The 18,827-nt window shown below is 42.1% G+C and overlaps 1 protein-coding gene across 1 annotated transcript in view; it reads left to right on the top strand.

Moving 5' to 3' along the window:
• LOC147208888 (protocadherin-1-like) overlaps positions 1 to 14,898 on the top strand; it is an 86,190-nt gene extending 71,292 nt beyond the window's left edge. The window contains exon 5 of the mRNA XM_086101515.1: positions 12,360 to 14,898. Coding sequence (XP_085957641.1) covers positions 12,360 to 12,418 — 59 coding nt within the window. The 3' untranslated portion in view covers positions 12,419 to 14,898. The remainder of the gene's footprint in view (positions 1 to 12,359) is intronic.
• Positions 14,899 to 18,827: the final 3,929 nt, after the last annotated feature.

Raw genomic sequence — 18,827 nt, 5'->3', positions numbered from 1 at the left:
GCTGAATGAAACTGAAACTCTTTACCTTGGAAAACAACTTCACGTTCCATTTGATAATATTCCTGAAAATGCAAAAAAAAAAAAAAAAAAGCCAGTCTGGAGCAATGGGATCCCCGTTTGGCCGCCAGCCTTTTGCTTCACAGGATTTCCAGCAGATTACGAGGGGAGGTTTTTGGGGAGGGGAGATGTCGGTGTGGAACAAAAAAGACGGCGGCTAATCCGCAGTGACCCTCCGCTAATCCACTTATTTGCCACGTATTAGCGCAACGATCCCTCCCGAGTTAATCAGGTTTTCCGCCCAAAGGGTTTCCGACACAGCGGGGCGAAATGTTCGTCCAAACAAACACGTCTGCTCTCATGTTAGACTGAGTCTGTTTTCAATTAATTTGCAATATTTCATACTTGAGAGTGAGTTGGTTGGTTAGGTCAGTGTGGGTTAATCGGTTAGGTTAAGGTTAGTTGTGGGTTAGGGGTTGGGATCAGTGGGTTAGGTTTGTCATAAGATGTGAACAGGCTGGCTCGGGCTCAGTTAGGGTTGTGATTAGTCTTTAAGTTAGAATTAAAGTTATCCATTGATATTTAGGATTCGGTTCAGTGGGTTAGCGGGTTGCAATTTAGGATAGTTGACGTGAGTGGGTTACGAGTTAGGTTTCGGATTTAGCCTTAACCATCGTTAAGGTTCATCGGTTCACAGGTCTGAGGGCTGGTGAGCGTTAGTTGGGTTCAAGGTAAATCGGGTAGCTTTGTGATAAGACATCATTGAATCAGACTCGAATGTCTTGGATGAGGTTAGGGTTAGTGTAGTTTGATCAGGGTTTATTTATCTACTTCGTGTTTGGGGTCAGGGTTTAATTGCATGAGGTTTTGGATTAGGGTTGGATGATTGGTAGATTAGGATTACAGATAGTCTGTTCGTTAGGTATTCGTTAGGGTTCGGTTTTTCGTTTGGAGTTTGTAAGAGTTAGTGGGTTAGGGTTCGTTGGTTAGCGGATTAATGTTGGGCTAACCCTCAAACCGTTGTTAAGGGGCGGGGCTTGTGGGTCGGAGTTTTCAGGCCATGTTTTTGTAGGTTTCGGTTTGGATAACGGTTAAAATGGTTAGTCTGAAGGATAGGCTGTTCATTCGGGTTAGGGTTAGGCCAGTATTTGAGAGCTCCTCACATCACTTTCACAAAACAGTTCAACCATCCAAACAGCTCAAATGATACATGAAGGATACTCGTCAAATTCTGACCCACATCCATGCATCTAAACACTATGCAAACATCATCCCAACATGAAGATGTGGGAAGTGAAAACGTTTCAATACCGGAAGTCGCGTGACTCTGCGAGGGAGTACGAGGGGCAAAAAAGACGTATGAGGAAGTGCAGGCAGATGATCTCCGGGATTAGATGCAGACAGGCAGGTAATCTCGGTCCTGGAGCTTGTTACTCCACATGCGGCTAATTAGAATGAGATTTGTACTACAAGCCATTTACTGGGAGACAAGATCACGACCACAGATGGGTGCATGAATGCTTCTTGTTATGATTGGAAGGACAGGGGTGCCCAACCCAACTCCTCATGGGCCCCTATTCAGTATGTTTCAGATGTCTCCCTCCTCTATCACACTTGATCGAAAGGATCAGCTCATCAGCAAGGTCTGAGAAGCCTGATAAGATCCAGATGATTTGAATCAGATGCGGTGGAGAAGGAGACATCTAAAATATGATAAAGGGGCCTCGAGGACCAGGGTTGGACATCCCTGCTTTAGAATAAAACCAACATTTTTCTCTGAGACTTTCGTGACTCGACCCGAGCATACTACCTAGCTTGTTATCTTACAATTAGGTACACCTCAGATACACGGCCTTTGTCATTTACTGTTTTTGCAAAATCGTAATGGCTTGGATTTTTTTCTTTATTAAAAAAGGCTTCCTTCTCTCTTTCGTATTGACGATTGTTGGTCGTGTTGCTGTTGTTTAAAACCGTTTACCGAAACCCTGAATAATTGTGATTTTAATCAAGCCTTGAAAAACCTTTGCACCTTATCTCTCACTGGTAGTCTGTCAGATAACTGACACAACGGCGACGACAACTCACTCTGCAACATGCCCCGAATGGCCAATTCCAAATCAAAGATACTATAAAGATCAAGCCATCAGACTCCATGACATTATGCCTCCTCCTCCTCGTCACTTTTTTCCTCTGCCATTTCCTCCTCCTCCTCCCCGTTTTTCAAGCCATATATGCAAATTATGTGAATGAGACCAAAAAGCAGCATGAATAGTGAGCGCTATTGTATGTGCTTGTGAAGTGGATGCTGTTGGTTTTTGGGACGGCTTATGTGTAAAACTTTGTGTAAAACCCTGAAGGTTGATTTCCCGCCGTCCGCCTTTGAAGTCATCCGTGCTTCACATTGATGGGCCGCTTCAAACATCACAACCGCGTATGCCCTTCCCAACTACATCATAGCACTGAAACGCGAATGTGTGGAAAGCAAGACACCCAGAAATGGAGTGTTAGCATTCAAATAACGTGAATAATATCTGGGAGACCATCACTTTGCCAGTCTATATCTAGTGCCGCACCAGCAAACAATCAGAAGCCAAAGAGATCCAGGTGCTCCCTGGCAGCAATACGCCGAGCGGGCTACCCGTGATCCGCCCACAGTGATTGGATTATCCCGTCATCCGCGGCACACGATCTGCCCATCCAGCCTGGGCTCGCCGGGCTGCATCCCGGCCTGGCTGATCCATAAGCAGATTTGACAGACAATAGCATTAAATGGCATTACGCCCGCACCACATGGCTTACATTAACGACGGACGGCAGGACGCCAGGGAGGGGGTGGGCACATGACAGGTATGAGCCGAGTAAAGCCTGTTTGACTAACTGCATTCTCCTGATGGATTCTAATGTACATTTAGGGGTGCCAACACTCCGTCCGGGGGGCCGTTTGGGGCCCGCGGCACATACCATATTTTCCGCACAAAAAGGTGCTTCGGAGTATAATGGCCTATTTTAAAACTTTTCATATTTAGCGCGCATAGAATAGAAGCTTCAATATTGACTGTTATGCATCCACTAGACGCAGCTACACTCAAGGGAATACAATACAATACAATACAATATAATACTGCTGTATTTCTACAGAGCTTTCACAACTGCTGCAGCTGAACCAAAGTGCTTTACAGAACATTTAAAATACTAGGTCCAAGAAATCCGAATATTGAGCCATATACTATTGAGCATTGTATTATAAGGCACACTGTCGGCTTTTGAGAAAATTGAATTATTTTAGGTGAGCTTTATAGTGCCTAAAAACCGGTACTTAAGTGCAACATTGACATGTAATTAGCTGAAATTACGCATTGTAGCTATCCATTAAAAAAATTAAAAAAATTAAAAAACAGGCTTTGTCAAATATATCCATCCATCCATTTTCCGAACCGCTTGATCCTCACTAGGGTCGCGGGGGGTGCTGGAGCCTATCCCAGCCACCTTCGGGCAGTAGGCGGGGGACACCCTGAATCAGTTGCCAGCCAATCGCAGGGCACACAGAGACGAACAACCATCCACGCCCACACTCACACCTAGGGACAATTTAGAGCGTCCAATCAACCTGCCATGCATGTTTTTGGAATGTGGGAGGAAACCGGAGCACCCGGAGAAAACCCACGCAGGCCCGGGGAGAACATGCAAACTCCACACAGGGAGGCCGGAGCTGGAATCGAACCCGGTACCTCTGCACTGTGAAGCCGACGTGCTAACCACTGGACTACCGGGCCGCCTTGTCAAATATAATTAACGTATTTTCACTGGTTATCTAAAAAACATTCAGACTTTCACATGCCTATTCTCGTGGCCAGTGAAGTGCAAAGTGCAGTCTGTTTTCTTTCTTTTGGTATTTTGATAGATTGGCACAGGTAGAAAGGGGTGTTTGCGCGGTTGTGGGAGGGAAAAAACAACCGATCTTGCCTCCGTGCGTGACCATCCTGGCAATAGTTGTGCTGCAGTCAGGGCGGTGCAAATCAAAATATATTTTGTATGATAATACACCTAATAATAAACATTTGTGTAGTGAATTGATTTTTACAATGAGTCAGATGAATTGATGATTTGAAAGATCATGACATGAAATACGATGATGGGGCGAAATTTTGACATATTAGAATATGGAAATTCAGCCCCCATAGCCAGTTTGATTTATCCATTTAAACTTTTGTGGCCATGTCGACCATGACAAGCCTCGCCAAAAAAACTTCAAGAAGTCATCGCTGGAAAATAATCTCAGCAAGTAGTAGCTGCAAATATACAGGAAGTCAGCCATTTTAGTTTGCCTACAGGATATGAATGTGGTATCCTTTAGGCTGCATTAATCCCGAAAAGTTGTCACCCTAAACTTTGCATTTAAGTCTCCACAACGTGAACAGGACACACGCACACACATGCACACACAAATGCAGCATGTCAGTGTTGTTTAACAGCAGGAACATCCGTCATGCAACATCACCGACGGCCACAGATCAGAGCTCACTTTGGGGGGAGGGAACAAGGATGGAGCCTCGGGGGGTGGGGGCACACACACACACTCCTGTACGGTGACACACATCCATGGCGTCGCAGATGATGGGGTCACCTCCCCCGCAGCGCAGCAACATTTTTCTTTTCCGGCGGGACGACAAAGTCAGAACGTACCAACCTTCTTCCTCCTAGTCCTCGTGTTCCATTAATGGGGCGCACTGTTCATGTGCAAGCCAAGGCCGAGAGTGTACAGAGAGCGTCAACGTCATTATGTTCATCCTCCTCACACCGGCGCAGAGGCAAGGGCCCAAATGTCCCGGCAGATGTTTGCCGACCGGCTTGCTCGCTTCGGGAATGTCTGACAGGTTCCCGAGCAGGTGGCAAGTGTCTGATTGAAACTCAGTCACCTTTATATTGTGGTGGAAGTAAATCAGATTATTTTTATTTTTTTATTTATTTTTGATTCTTAAAGGATATGATTCTTTAACAATGTGGACAAATGACAGACTCACCTCCCTAAAGGCAACATTTTCATCCCCAAAATAATATTGTCTTTTATTATTATGACTATATTATCCTTCCATCCGTCCATTTTCCGATCCGCTTTATCCTCACAAGGGTCGCGAGGGGTGCTGGAGCCTATCCCGGCCGTCTTTGGGCAGTAGGCGGGTGACACCGTGAGCCGGTTGCCAGCCAATCGCAGGGCACACAGACACGAACAAATCATCCGGGCTCACAGTCACACCTAGGGACAATTTAGAGTGTTCAAACAGTCTGCCATGCATGTTTTTGGAATGTGGGGGGAAAGCGGAGTACCCGGAGAAAACCCAGGCAGGCCTGGGGGGAACATGCAAACTCTACACAGGAAGGCCGGAGCTGGGATTGAACCCACGACCTCTGCACTGTGTGGTTGTCACGCTAATCACCGAACTACTGTTGTTTTCCTCTAAAAATACATTATTGTCATAATAATGACCTTTTTTTCACAAAAATTGTCAATTACTTTTTTGGGAGGGGGGAAATTATTAACAATAAAAAATAATAAGTAACAATAAAAAATAAATAAAAAACAAGACTGCCCTTTTCTCTTTCCGTATTGTGAATCTGACACCAGGACTGAAAAAAGGTTTTTGCAAGGAACAACACACTCCCATTCAAAGTTTGTCTGCGCGCAGTGAGGGGAAGTCATGAGTCACATCCCAGAAAATACAACCATGTGTGTGCGCAAAAAATATATAGCCATCAGTGTACGGCAGCACGAAAGCGTGGAGATTCATGTCCACCTCCATTTATGTGTACGTTGTGTAGTGTCATGTGTGTGTGTGTTTGTGTGTGTGTGTGTTTGTGTGTTGTTTCCTGGCGCAAATCTCACACTTGTGAGAGGAAGTCAATTTCCGATTTGCAGTTTGTTGTGGTGGCGATTGGTCCGGTCGGAGTTGATTTGTCTTGCTGACGACATATCGGATCTCTCCCACTGGCAGATGTGTTTGTGTCATTATTTACACTCAAGTTTACTTCGTATTTCACGATGTAGCACATCACTTTTACCTCAGATGTTCTGGACACCTCTAATGTAGTATCATTTCATCATATTTGAACATCCGTCCATCCATTTTCTGAACTGCTTTATCCACACGAGGGCCGTGGGTGTGCTGGAGCCTATCCCAGCGTTCTTTGGGCACCCTGAACTGGTTGCCAGCCAATCGCAGGGCACACACAGACGAACAACGATTCGCGCTCACACTCACACCTCTGGACAATTTCGAGTGTTCCATTAACCTGCCATGCATGTTTTTGGAAGGTGGGAGGAAACCGGAGTACCCGCAGAAAACCCGCGCAGGCACGGGGCGAACCACCCAACTCCACACAGGAAGGCCATAGCCTTGTAATGTAGCATATTCAAATCACATTTATTGTATTTCCCGTGAGTGTAATCATATTTGCATCACATGACGGATGCACTAATGTAGCATATTTGCATTATATTTTCTATCCATTTCCAATGCGTCATATTTAAGATTCAGGATTTTATCTGTCCTATGCACAGTTGAAACACAGCGGTAGCTGCCAGTCATGAAATTATTACTTTAATGGCCCCCTTCCACCTATACAAAGATTAAAAAGGGGTAGCGAATGTACAATTACAAGTAAAAACGACAAGTTCAACAATAAAATACAGGAGCATGTATTTGAGTTTGCAGTGGTAAAAGTCCCGTTAAGTGCAAAAAGAAGATTGTTTGTGAATGAAGGTTCAGGCGTTGGACTATTGAAGAATTTCAGGTTTTGGAGATGCTGTACAATGTGACCGTTTAAGTGAGCAGGATAGAAAACAATAATATCCCACAGTGTGGTTGACAGATTGTGATGTCAGTGTTTTTGAAGTGTGATGGCGTGTGGGGAGATGTTTGTTTCGGTCTGACTGTGAGGCACCTGTAGCGTCTGCCAGATCGAATGTAAAGTCTCAGCCTTGAAAGCGATGCTGTTTACATTCCGTTTATTGTTCTTTCCACCTCCAAAATAGCATACTTACATCATATTCCCTTTTTAAATGAATTTCATATTCAGTCCATACACACAGTGTACCACATTCTGTCCTGTAGCACGTGGTATTTTAATATCTACGCGCCTTCAATGTTTCACAAAAATTCACAGCTTTTGCTGATCGAATCACTTTTCAGGCCTGTGCACGGTTGTCAGTGCATTTATTTCAAGGGTCAGGAACAAAATGAACGCTTGTTAAAGCCAGTGAGATATGGGAGCCCGAGGCTTTTTTTTTTTTAAAGGAAGTCGAGATGGAGACGGTGCAGACGTCAGAAAAAAAACAAAACCTTCTTTTAAGGCGAAAAGGTGGGGGGAGGGGTGGGGGCGGTCTGGCTGAGGAGCGACGGCGGCGGCGCTTCAGCCGGCACCTTTATTGTGCGGCACACAAAAGAGCAAATGAAAAGGCGTCCGGGTGTGTGAATGCGGCGTGAAAAGGCAGAAATTCAAAAGGCCCGGCGGATTATCTACACAAGTTACACAGACGTTCAGGGCCAAGGACTCAAGTGGCCTTTGCTCGTGCTAACATGCTAATCCTGGCATTAAAATGCCTTTTATGATCCATCTTCTTTTCTTACACATGTCAGGAAAACTTCACACCTGGAACGTAAATGTTTGTCGTTACACTAGCATATACAATCAAAATTCTTCCTTGACTTACCTGATGAATTCAGTTGTCATTTTATTTTTGGGAGGCGAATCCAGACGTTCACTGCCACCAAATTCAGCTATGTAAACAACCCAAATGACAGACGACAGTAGATGGAGATCTTGGATTTGAGATCAGCACATCTTTTGAGTAGAGGATCAAGAATAGGAGGCAAATCTCAGTTTGCCACGTCAATTGTGAGGGAGAGAAATGCCGACGCGTCAAAAGGGCGGAAGGAAATGCAGTTGGAGGACGAGGAGAAGAAAAGTGAGCAACAGGAGGAAGATAGGGTGAGGAAGAGGAGGCGAGGGAAGAGAAAACCAAAGAACAAAACGAAGATGAGGAGGAAGGATGGAAGAGAAGAAAATAGCATCAGGAAGATGAGAAGGAGAAGAGTGAGCAAAGAAATGCAGAAGAGACGGAGAAGTCGAAAGTGGAAGAGGAAGAAGAGATAAATGGGGAGTAAGAAGTGCGGTAAAGGAGGAAGATGGCAAAAGCAAAGAGGAAGAGGAGAAGGAGGAGGCATAGAAAGGAGGAACTGTAGGATGAAAAGTGACAGCGAGACTCCATTTTGTGTTCTCAAATGAGTTAAATGGCAAACACACACACACACACACACACACACACACTCATCATCTCTCCTTTTTTATGTTTATTGTTGAAGGCGTGACCCGCATGACGTTCTTCCTTTGTAGTGTTTTTCGCTCTCCTGCACTTGTCCTCTCAATGCCTCCTCATCTCATCTGGTCTCAACTGGTCTGGCCTTGTCTTTTCACATCTCTGCTTTTTTATTCCTTTTGCTCACTTTGCGCCTTTGACGGGGGAAAAAATATATTTTTACCTTGACCGTGTAGGAGCTACGTCATTGGAATCCTTTTCATATGCAAGCCAACAACACACTGCGTGTGTCGGACAAGTGCTTTTCACGTTCACTCTGAATGCGACTATTCATGTCTGAGTCTGTGCATCCAAATAAGCCTCAAAAGAGAAAAAACATTGAAACAAAAGCAATGATCAAATAACAGAATAAATGGAACGTTTTGGTCATTAAAGCGAGAAGCGTGCACATCCGAGCCGTGTTAATGCTAAGTATTTCATAAACATTGGTAACTCACAGTACGATATCGATATTATAGTTGCCAAAGTTTGTATGTTAATGATGTATTCACTTTGAGGCTAAAAATGAATGTTTGTCTTTCAGATTGGCATAATTACCACTGATGTACATGTAGCGTGCGCTATCACCGCCTATGCTAATGACAACATGGCGCCGGGTAAAGACCACGACCCCATTAAAGATTAATTTCCATGCACATTAAACGTGAGTGGTGGCCATTAACGCGTTTTAGCGTCTTGAAGGCGGCTTGCGACCATCTTGTGAAAATGTCCAGCGGCTCGCAGGTCTACTTCGCCGACTTGTTTGTTTGCTTTGAGGCAATTTGCTTGCGTGAAGCACCGCTCATTAGCATAAAGCAAATATTTGCTGTATTTCCTCAGCGGAGTATAAGTGACTGCAGTCAGAAGAGACAGTTTGTAATGAGGAACACGCCAAACAAGCATCATTTTTATTTCATGCTTCAATCACACTTTATTAGCGCTGTTAAATATATGCATCCATGGATCTCTCCAGGGATTAAAATGTCCACTTTGGTCCATGATGGCAGATTTTCGAATTGTTTCCGAGACATTTTTGTGGGTCTACTCATCATGGACTGTTTTATGTATTTATTTGCAGTCATGCCTCGGTTTTCAACCATAATCTGTTCCAGAAGGCGGTTTGAAAACCGATTTGTTCAAAAACCGAAACCACATTCTTTAAAAAAAAAAAAAAAATCTTTCTTGAACACGTCTGCTCACAATGGAACGCTACACAAGGAAGCGTCACTTCCTCGTGTAAGGAAGGCGAAAGGAGTCAAGTGGCGCATTCAAGTGCGCTCAGTTTGGTCGAGAACCCGATTTTCGGTCGTAATCCGAGGCATAAAAAAACTCGAAATTTTTGGTCGAAAACTGATTTGGTCGAGAACAGAGACGTTCGAAAACCGAGGTTTGACTGTATTTATTTATTTATTTTTATTTTGTTGTGTCTAAAATGTCCGCTTTGGGCCAAAATGGTAGCCTTTGTCTGTCTTTTTGGGTGTGCCTTCTGAGACTTTTTGTGTAGATTTTACTCATGATAGAAAGTGGCTTCAGGGGCTGAAATTTGTATTAAATGTAAATTCAGTTGGCTACAACTGAGACAGTTGAGTCATAATTGTCCGCTTTGGGCCAAAATGTTCGCTTTCCAGTGTGTTTGTGGACATGGATTCTTAGCTGTTTTTGTCAGTCTACTCATTATAGACATGTTTTCAAAATTTCGGTTTGCTAAGTGAGACGAGCTTTGGGGGATGAATCTTTTGTTTTTAATTTCAATGCATGATAGTTGGGTGCAACTGAGCCAATTGAGGAAAAAAATGGCTGTATCAAAGCAAAATGGCAGACTTCCTCTGTCTTACACTTTTTTGTGGATCTACACATGATAGACATGTTTACCAAATTTCATTTTGTTTTTTGAAACTGGCATTGGGGGCTGATATTTTTATTTCAATAAAGTTGTCTGCAACTAAGCCAGTTGAGCCTAAAATTGCCACTTTGAAGTGAAATGGCAGTCTTCCTGTGTCTTTTTAAACATGTTTCTCGTGAATTTGGGAGACATTTTGAAAATAAACTCGTGATAGATCCATCCATCCATCCATGATCTGAACCGCTTATCCTCACGAGCCAATCGCAGGGCACACATAGACAAACCATTCACACTCACAATAATAGGAATAAGAAATCCTTTATCCGTCTCACAATGGAAAAAATTCCCAATTTACAGCAGCAAAGTTAAGAAAGGAAGAAAGTTGAAGAACAAAAAGTATAGGAGCTGCTGTAAAGGCAGACACTCTCGCGGCGCCATCTTGAATTCATATTAATATAATAACAAAATAATAAACATCACAATCACAGCAAGGTAGAATTTAGTATTCAGTCAACCTACCATGCCTGTTTTTGGAATGTGGGAGAAAACTAGAGTACCCAGAGAAAACCCACAGAGGCATGGGTAGATAATTCAAACTCTACCCAGGGAAAGAAAAAGGAGCTCCTCGCATCGGTTGCACAGATCAATATAAAATTTCTCAATCATAACAGAACGTGAAAATGTCTCATGGACCCATGCCCGAAATTGAACACAGAGTCAGCCATTGTGTTTTGGTGTCATCATTTTGTGGTCAATTCGACCATTCACACAACCAAAAAAAAAAAAAAAAAAAAAACTACCCCGACACCATTTTACAGATCAATACGAAATTGGTTGGACAAGTCTTTCATAAGAGGAAACACACAAAAAAAAGTCTCAAAAATCGATGTCATGAATTGAGAAGGATGTTGACTATTTTGGTTAGCAGTCATTTTGGGCGAATTTCAAGGCTTTGATGAACTCCTATTTGGGATGATCTTCATGGTCGTGGCTTACCCTTTTCTTTCGCTCACCTTTAAATGTTACCACCTTTAAATGACACCTGGAAGCTGCTTTCATTGACCCACTTCCCACATCGGGAAGCGACATTTGTAGCAGGAGGGGGAAAATGGAGGAGAAGAAGATGAAAAGCAGAATAAGCTAGTGTCATACAAATGAGGGAAGGGAAGCAACAGATGACAACTTCAGGCAAAGAGGTAGTGATGTTAGAACATGGCTGCGTCGTGTCGTACATACACATTTTCTGTTTACTTTAGAATTTTATTTTGCCACATAAATTGGAACTTTTTTGCTCATGGTAATTTAAATGTGAATGCCATGCAGAGTATAACTAACAGTTTAATAAAAAAATAAAAAAAAGATCATGCTCCTCAGAAATGTAGAAGTGTGTCAAAAAATGCTGAAAAAAAAATCCCCAAATGCTCCCTTTTTGGATTAGCAACGGCTCAAGGCTTGGTCAAAGCTGGACCTTCTTACCAACATGACTAAAAATCAAAACAACATCATGACAACTTTCAAAACTAAATTACTAAATGGGACTTAAGGAAAAGTGTGGTCACCAATGAAGTGAAAATTCGCTCACCTAGCAAGTTAGGGAGTTTTTGTGGAGAATCGGCGATGCTAAAGGAAGTGCTTGGCAATTTTAGCAGTTTCCGAACAAAAATGATTTTTTTTCACAAGCCTGGCTAACTTGCCAATATGGATGACAAGAATTCTACAAGTCAAGTAGCAATGAATCAAAACAACTTCACACAAAATGTAAATAGGAGTTCATTCGCAATTTAAAAAAAGGAAAATTAGATGCTAACTTACTCAACTTAACTATGTCTATGTCTGTTTGATTTCTTTGATATTCAAACATGAAAGGTCCTACGATTTTTTTTTCAAAGGTGTTATAATCTGGATCATGTGCTTGATGTCTTTAATGATGAGAAATGTACGTTCATTTTTTGTTTCATCTCCTCCAAGCATTAGTTTTGCTTCAATACGCCGGTACATTTTTTTCAAGCCACTCCTATTTTTAATATCCCATCCCCTCTATTTTTTGAAATTTTCTTTTTTTCGTTTTTTTATTTTTTTTTATTTTTTGCATGGATTGTGCTCTTGTGCCTGGCGTTACCTGAGGTGAACTGAGGTGTAAGACGTTGCGTGTCTATCCTCTCATAGGTGCAGCGTCGTCCAGCAGCCAGCCGGAGAGGGCGGCCGGACTAAAAAGACTTCCTTAAAAAGTCCCAAAGAACAGACACACTTTTTTGTCTTCTTCTTCTTATTCCTCCTGGTCCATTTTAAACACTATTGCGCTTACCGCCCCCCCCCCCCCCCCCCCCGTCCCCCAGTCTTTGCTGCATTTGTAATTATTTTTATTTTTTTAATGCTCCTGAATGACTTTTTGTGGTTTCTTGGAATGAGGAGAAAATATTCACAACAAGACAGAAATAACCTTTTGGGGACGCCCGTGGACTGACTGGATTATCTTTTTTTTTTTTATAATCTTTTCGCTTTTCATCAAATGATCAAGTGACAAGCAAACTTCTGCTTCAGGGTTACTTTAAGCCCCCTCCTTTTTTGGTGCTTGTTTCAGTGGTATGTTTGGTCAAAGTTCTGACAGCTCGCATTGGACTGGATTCCTGACAGAAAAGTGAGAATATATATATATATATATATATATATATATATATATATATATATATATATTGTTAATTGGTCCTCAAACTTCATTGTTGGTAAACTGAAATATTTTTAAAAGACTATAAAATCACTGTCTTAAAACACCAGAGCTTTTTTTTCTTTGAGCACACATGATGTAAAAAGTCCGGTCACAGTTTAAACAGCGTGTCCACAAATCCTCATCTTAAATCTAATCATAACACCACCTACACCAACCCTAAACCTTCTAACAGTAACCTTAACTAACCTAACCTCTAACCATACACTAATTACACCAAGTTTAACGAACCTTAAGACCCCCAACCCACGACCTCTAACCCTCAACCGACAGTACAAGCTGTGAAGCAACCAACCCGAGATCCTACACACAAATCCTACCCCAAATGAATTCACTGAGCCTAACCATAACCTTGCACTAAATTAACCCAAACTCCCTTATCGCACCCGAATCCCACTTCCCTAAACATAACACGGACCCCAATAGAACTGTCCAACTATAAATGTATTTACTTAACCACAAATTACCCTTACCCCTGAAAGACAAATCCAAATTTGAAACCTACTCATAAGCTACTTATGGGGTATTGATTCATATGAAGGGCTGCAAATGTGCTGATAATAATTTGAAATAATAAATCCGCTCAAATTACGAATCCACTAACCCAAAGCCTATTGTGTCCACCAATAACCCTGCTCACAGAACCCACCTCCCCACCCCCCGACTAACCAAACTGCCGACCACAACCGAACCCTAGCCCACGAACACAAACCCAACCTCAAACCAAAAAACAATACCCACAATCTCAAATTCTGCTAATCCTAACTGGAAATCCTAAAAATGACATCTAATCCTTACATCTGGCATTCAATTCCCATGGCATGATACATTTTGACATATTTTCTTTGTGCTGTGTAATCAAAACATTTGTCAAGAAAAAATGATGCATTCAAAATTGGGTTTACCAAGACAGGGTTTACTCCTTGTCGTCACATTTCACAAATGAGAGGTCTTCATTGTGGCTTCCTGCCCGCTGTGGATACCCTTTTCAAACAATTGACAATAATACTACAAGATGTTAGTGTGATGTGTTCAAATAATGGCAGCAACCACATGATCCTTTAGCTCGTTAGCATTATTAGCATTTGCTTTCGCTGATGTCAGCCCGTCTCAAAAACAAAACAAAACAAAACAAAAAAAACCTCTCCAAAAGCTGTTTTACTTTTATTTGCTTGCTAAAGTCTCTGATCTCAGCCAGTTTCTCTGCTAATTGCTAGGCTAGGTGGCCAGGCTAGCTCACTAGGCTATGCGGCTAGGGTAGAGCGCTAGGCGAGGCTTGGTGGCTAATGTGAATGACAAGGAATCAAATGGCATGGAGACGTTCAAAAAAACTAATGTGTGATATGCGCGAGCTTCAGATAAGTGCAACTTGTCTCCACTAAAACGACAACAAACTTATAGCATTCTTTTTGCAGGCTGGAATGGAATAATGGTATTAATAAACTTGGTCAAGGCATAAATTAAACTCATAAGTCAAAGTATCACTGTATATGGAATGCAGAAATTACTACGGTGTACAAATGTAACCACTTCTCAGTTTGTAAGACCATTATTGTTTTTTTTAAAAAAAAATTTAATCACTAAATATGCTGCGTCACATCGGAGTAATTAAACGTACTAGTTTACAAAGAGGTCATGACTTGGCATGTTAGTTAACTGCTCATTTCCATGTCAACTCTTGTTAACAAACTGGAAAGTGCTACTATGTAACATTCAAAAACATCGGCTCTATTCATTCTAAGGCCCGCCCGCATCGCCAGTCAGTCGAGCCTCCTTCTTGTCAAAGCCTAATAGTTGAATGGACTATTTATCACGTGTCTGTAATGGTGGTTTGTGTGTGTGTGTGCGTGTGTATTATGGGATGTAGTTACGTAGATGGAGTGTATCAGGGGGATTGTTCCTGTGAATGTATTTATTATCATATGACAATTATGATTTTTATCCACATGTTTTTATGACAATAAAGTTGTGCTTAGCTGATGTTGTGCGTTGATTCATGCATAGTGAAATATGACGATCACAACAAGACCCACAAAAAAAAGTCTCAAGAAGCAATGCCCAAAATGTCACTGGAAGGCTGTCATTTTCGTTTGAAGCAGACCTTTTAGACTCATTTTGGCCATTCATATAAAATAAAGGTAGTAGATAAATTAAAAATAAATAAATAAAAATCAACCCCTGATGCTAATTTGACAGGTAATGTGACATTTGGCTGACATGTCTATCATGAGCAGACCCACAAAAAAGTCTCAAGAAGCCATGCCTGAAACAAAACTTCACATGTCCATCTTTGCACAGTTGAGCCTTGGTGGAGATCTGCACAACATTGAGTCGAAATCTATTTCGATATGTTCGCTGTTTCAAAACGATTTATCTTGGTCCCATTTTGTATATCACAAAAACCTGGCATTTAAACAGGAGTGTGTAGCCCTTGGTGATTCTTGGAGTCAATGGAATAATTATCCATTATCCATTATCCATTATCCATTATGTGGACCACTTATTTGAATAAAAATTGGCTCAGCCACTTTTAGCATTTTTTTTTTGGTGTGTTTTTTGTTTAGTTTATTGATTTCATTCATTAAACAGCACCATTGGTATAATCCTGCTAACCGTGTCCTATTCAACCAGTGCCGTCTCAAGACTTTGGCCCACGGCTGTGCATATACATAGGAAGCCATTTCGATTTTAATTGAGGTTTCGCTAATAATTAACATTCCCAAGCTCACATTTTAATCTCATTTCGTTTCAGGCCTTTTTTGGATCATGAACGTCGGATCGCGCTGCTTCCTATCGCAATTTATGTAGCATTATTTTTGGGTGCAAATAGCCAGCTAAAAATGTATTTTGTGTGTACGTGTGCGTTCATACTTAGTGCTGCTGTTATATTTTAATTAAAGTTGAACAGCGGGCTTAATTACTGCCATGATAAACAACATCTTTCTCGTTCGCACTCGATCGTCTTCAATGCTCGGCCACTGGCACGCGCACAGACACATTCGCACGCCTAGCACACAAGGAGTGTATGTGCGTGTGTGTGCGGTGATGTAACACGTGAGTTTATGGCTCTTAATGAAAACTGAGGCCACAATCCCAGAATCCCAACACTAATCACCATCCCACTCTCTGGACGCCACACACACCAACAGTGATACTGTGCCTGTGTGGCTGTATGAATGTGTGAATGTGTTCATGTGCAGTCATCCATCTTGCCACACTCGCACACTGGAAGACTGTGTGTGTGTGTGTGTGTGTGTGTGTGTGCGCGCGCACGCATATCGCAAGTCAAGCGTGCAACACTGACTGGATTTTTCCTTTTAAGTCTCACAAAGAAAAAAATACAAGTAAAAATCAGCCCGCACAGCCCAGCCAGTTTGACTTAACATGAAATCTGGTAGAAATGTCCATCACGAGTTGACCCACAAAAAAAATCTCAAGAAGCCATGCCTGAAAGGGCACAGGAAGTCGGCTAATTTGGAATTTGGTTTGAAGCACCCATGTTAGTATTTATATATATCCATCCATCCATTTTCCGAACCGCTTGATCCTCACTAGGGTCGCGGGGGGTGCTGGAGCCTATCCCAGCCATCTCCGGGCAGTAGGCGGGGGACACCCTGAATCAGTTGCCAGCCAATCGCAGGGCACACAGAGACGAACAACCATCCACGCCCACACTCACACCTAGGGACAATGTTAGAGCGTCCAATCAGCCTGACATGCATGTTTTTGGAATGTGGGAGGAAACCGGAGCACCCGGAGAAAACCCACGCAGGCCCGGGGAGAACATGCAAACTCCACACAGGGAGGCCGGAGCTGGAATCGAACCCGGTACCTCTGCACTGTGAAGCCGACGTGCTAACCACTGGACTACCGGGCCGCCCTTATTTATATATATATATACACTGTTATTTATTCTTTTAAATATACTTTTTTCATGGGGGGGGGGGGGGGGGTCAAGTTTCATGACATTCAAAGTTCAAACCAGTTTCATGACATTCGGTCAACTTGTCAATCGTGAGGTGATCCACAAAAAACACTATGAAACCATACAAGAAAATACAGAATTTGATGCAGCCATTATCGAGTCATTTTGGCCATTTTCAGGGGTGCATCAAAGGCAAACTATTTTCTATAGATGTGGGACAGTGTCAACTGTTCAGCCAACTTGACAGATGGACAAAACTAAATTGCCAAGAATTTGAATTTTTCTTGTTGTTTTTGGTCAAAGCCTTGCAGCAAATTTGGATGATATATATTCAAATCATTTGAAAATTCATCCCCCACAGCCTGTTTCCCACAGCAACGTTAAACTTGGTCAGCAAGTGTTTAAAAAAAAAATCTGTCGAAGTCATACCTGAAAATACACAAGCAGTCTGCCATTATGTTTTGAAAGTGATATTTATGGAATTTTGGCCATTCATGCACATTTGTAAATTCAGTCCCCCAAATCCATTTAAATTTAGTAACATACAATTTGGTAGGTGTATCTACCTGAAGTAGACACTCCAAAAAATGTCCTGAGTAACCATGCCTGAAAACGCACACAGAGTTGCTTTGGGATTGCCATTTTTGGATAATTTGGTCGATTTACGCAAAGGCGAACTTTATATATCTACCAAATTTGAAACCCATGTACTAGAAAATTGGACAAAACTACATTTGACTTTTAAGTCATTCATGGCCAAGTTTGATTACTAGCCAAGTATTTAGTACAGTTACCAGTGTGATATTTGTGAACATTTGATGTTGTTTCAGGTTATTATTGTAGTTTAAGACTGTGGGGTTTTTTTCAACAAGAAAATACCTAGCAGCTACTTGCTCTCGTTTTTGTCTTTGCTGTTCAACATTGCGAAACAACTAAAGAGCGTCCGTTTCCCTGGAGAGGCCAAAAACCCTTTGAAAAGGAGAGGAAACGTTAGATTTAACCGCAGCCAAATGAAGGGCGGCGTGAGTGCTAATAAAGCACCGCAGCGCACGCGTTACGACGGCAGATAAAGCTAACCAAGTGTTTAGCGGCCGCGCGTCACAAATTAACAGCGTCGGGAGTGGAGCCGGCATGTTTTGGCGCCGTGAATCAGAGAATAATGAGAGTTTATTAGGCGCTTGCCCCGCTCAAAGTGGCAGCGCGAAATGGACGTTAAAAAGCTCAGCGCTAATTTAATTTTCTTTCTTTTTTTTTTTTTTACGAGCTGCACACTGTCTGCATCTGCAAGCGCTAAAGGGTCGTATTCACACATCGGATACCCGTACGGGAAGAAAGGTGACAGTAAATCATATCGAACATCCCACAGAGAATTTCATCAGCCCCTTTCACACTTGCCATCAAAGGCAACTTGTGTGAAATGAGCGGTAAACAGAATCCAAAGGAGAGCTGTTAATTTTCTGGCATCTGGAGTGGTATTGAAGGTTTAATAGAGGCGTAACGGTTTCTGTGTGAAAAGGTAACGCAATGACGGGGTGGTGTGAAGTTTATTACAGAATACTCGTTTGTCAATCTCCCTGTTATGTTGTAAGAATTTGTTAGAGTCTGACAACTTTTTATACGTCACGCCAGACGCTGACGATGTCAAACACTTCAAGCTATATTCTTCTGACTTGTTTAGCTCTCAAAACCCCCTTTCACACTACCAATCAAAATCAGCTTTTTCCCCATCCTGCTGCGCCACGTGAAAGATACAAACCAACACAGGATGTTAAAGAGAAAGATGTCTTAATTTCCTGGCTTCCACGCTAAGTCAAGTCAAGTCAAGTCAACTGTATTTATAGAGCACTTTCAAACAGCCATCGCTGCATACAAAGTGCTGTATATGGAGCAATTTAACATATACAATAAACAGTAAAACAAATCGGTAATAAAGACGGTAGAAAGCACCAAACAATAAAACCAAGAACAAATCTAAGTCATGCTG

This window comes from Hippocampus guttulatus, chromosome 2, assembly GCF_054856545.1.
Source record: "Hippocampus guttulatus isolate MCC_2025c chromosome 2, RoL_Hgut_1.0, whole genome shotgun sequence".
Taxonomy (NCBI): Eukaryota; Metazoa; Chordata; class Actinopteri; order Syngnathiformes; family Syngnathidae; genus Hippocampus; species Hippocampus guttulatus.
The sequence above is the reverse complement of the archived record's forward strand: the minus strand, read 5'-3'. Positions and strand labels throughout refer to the sequence as shown.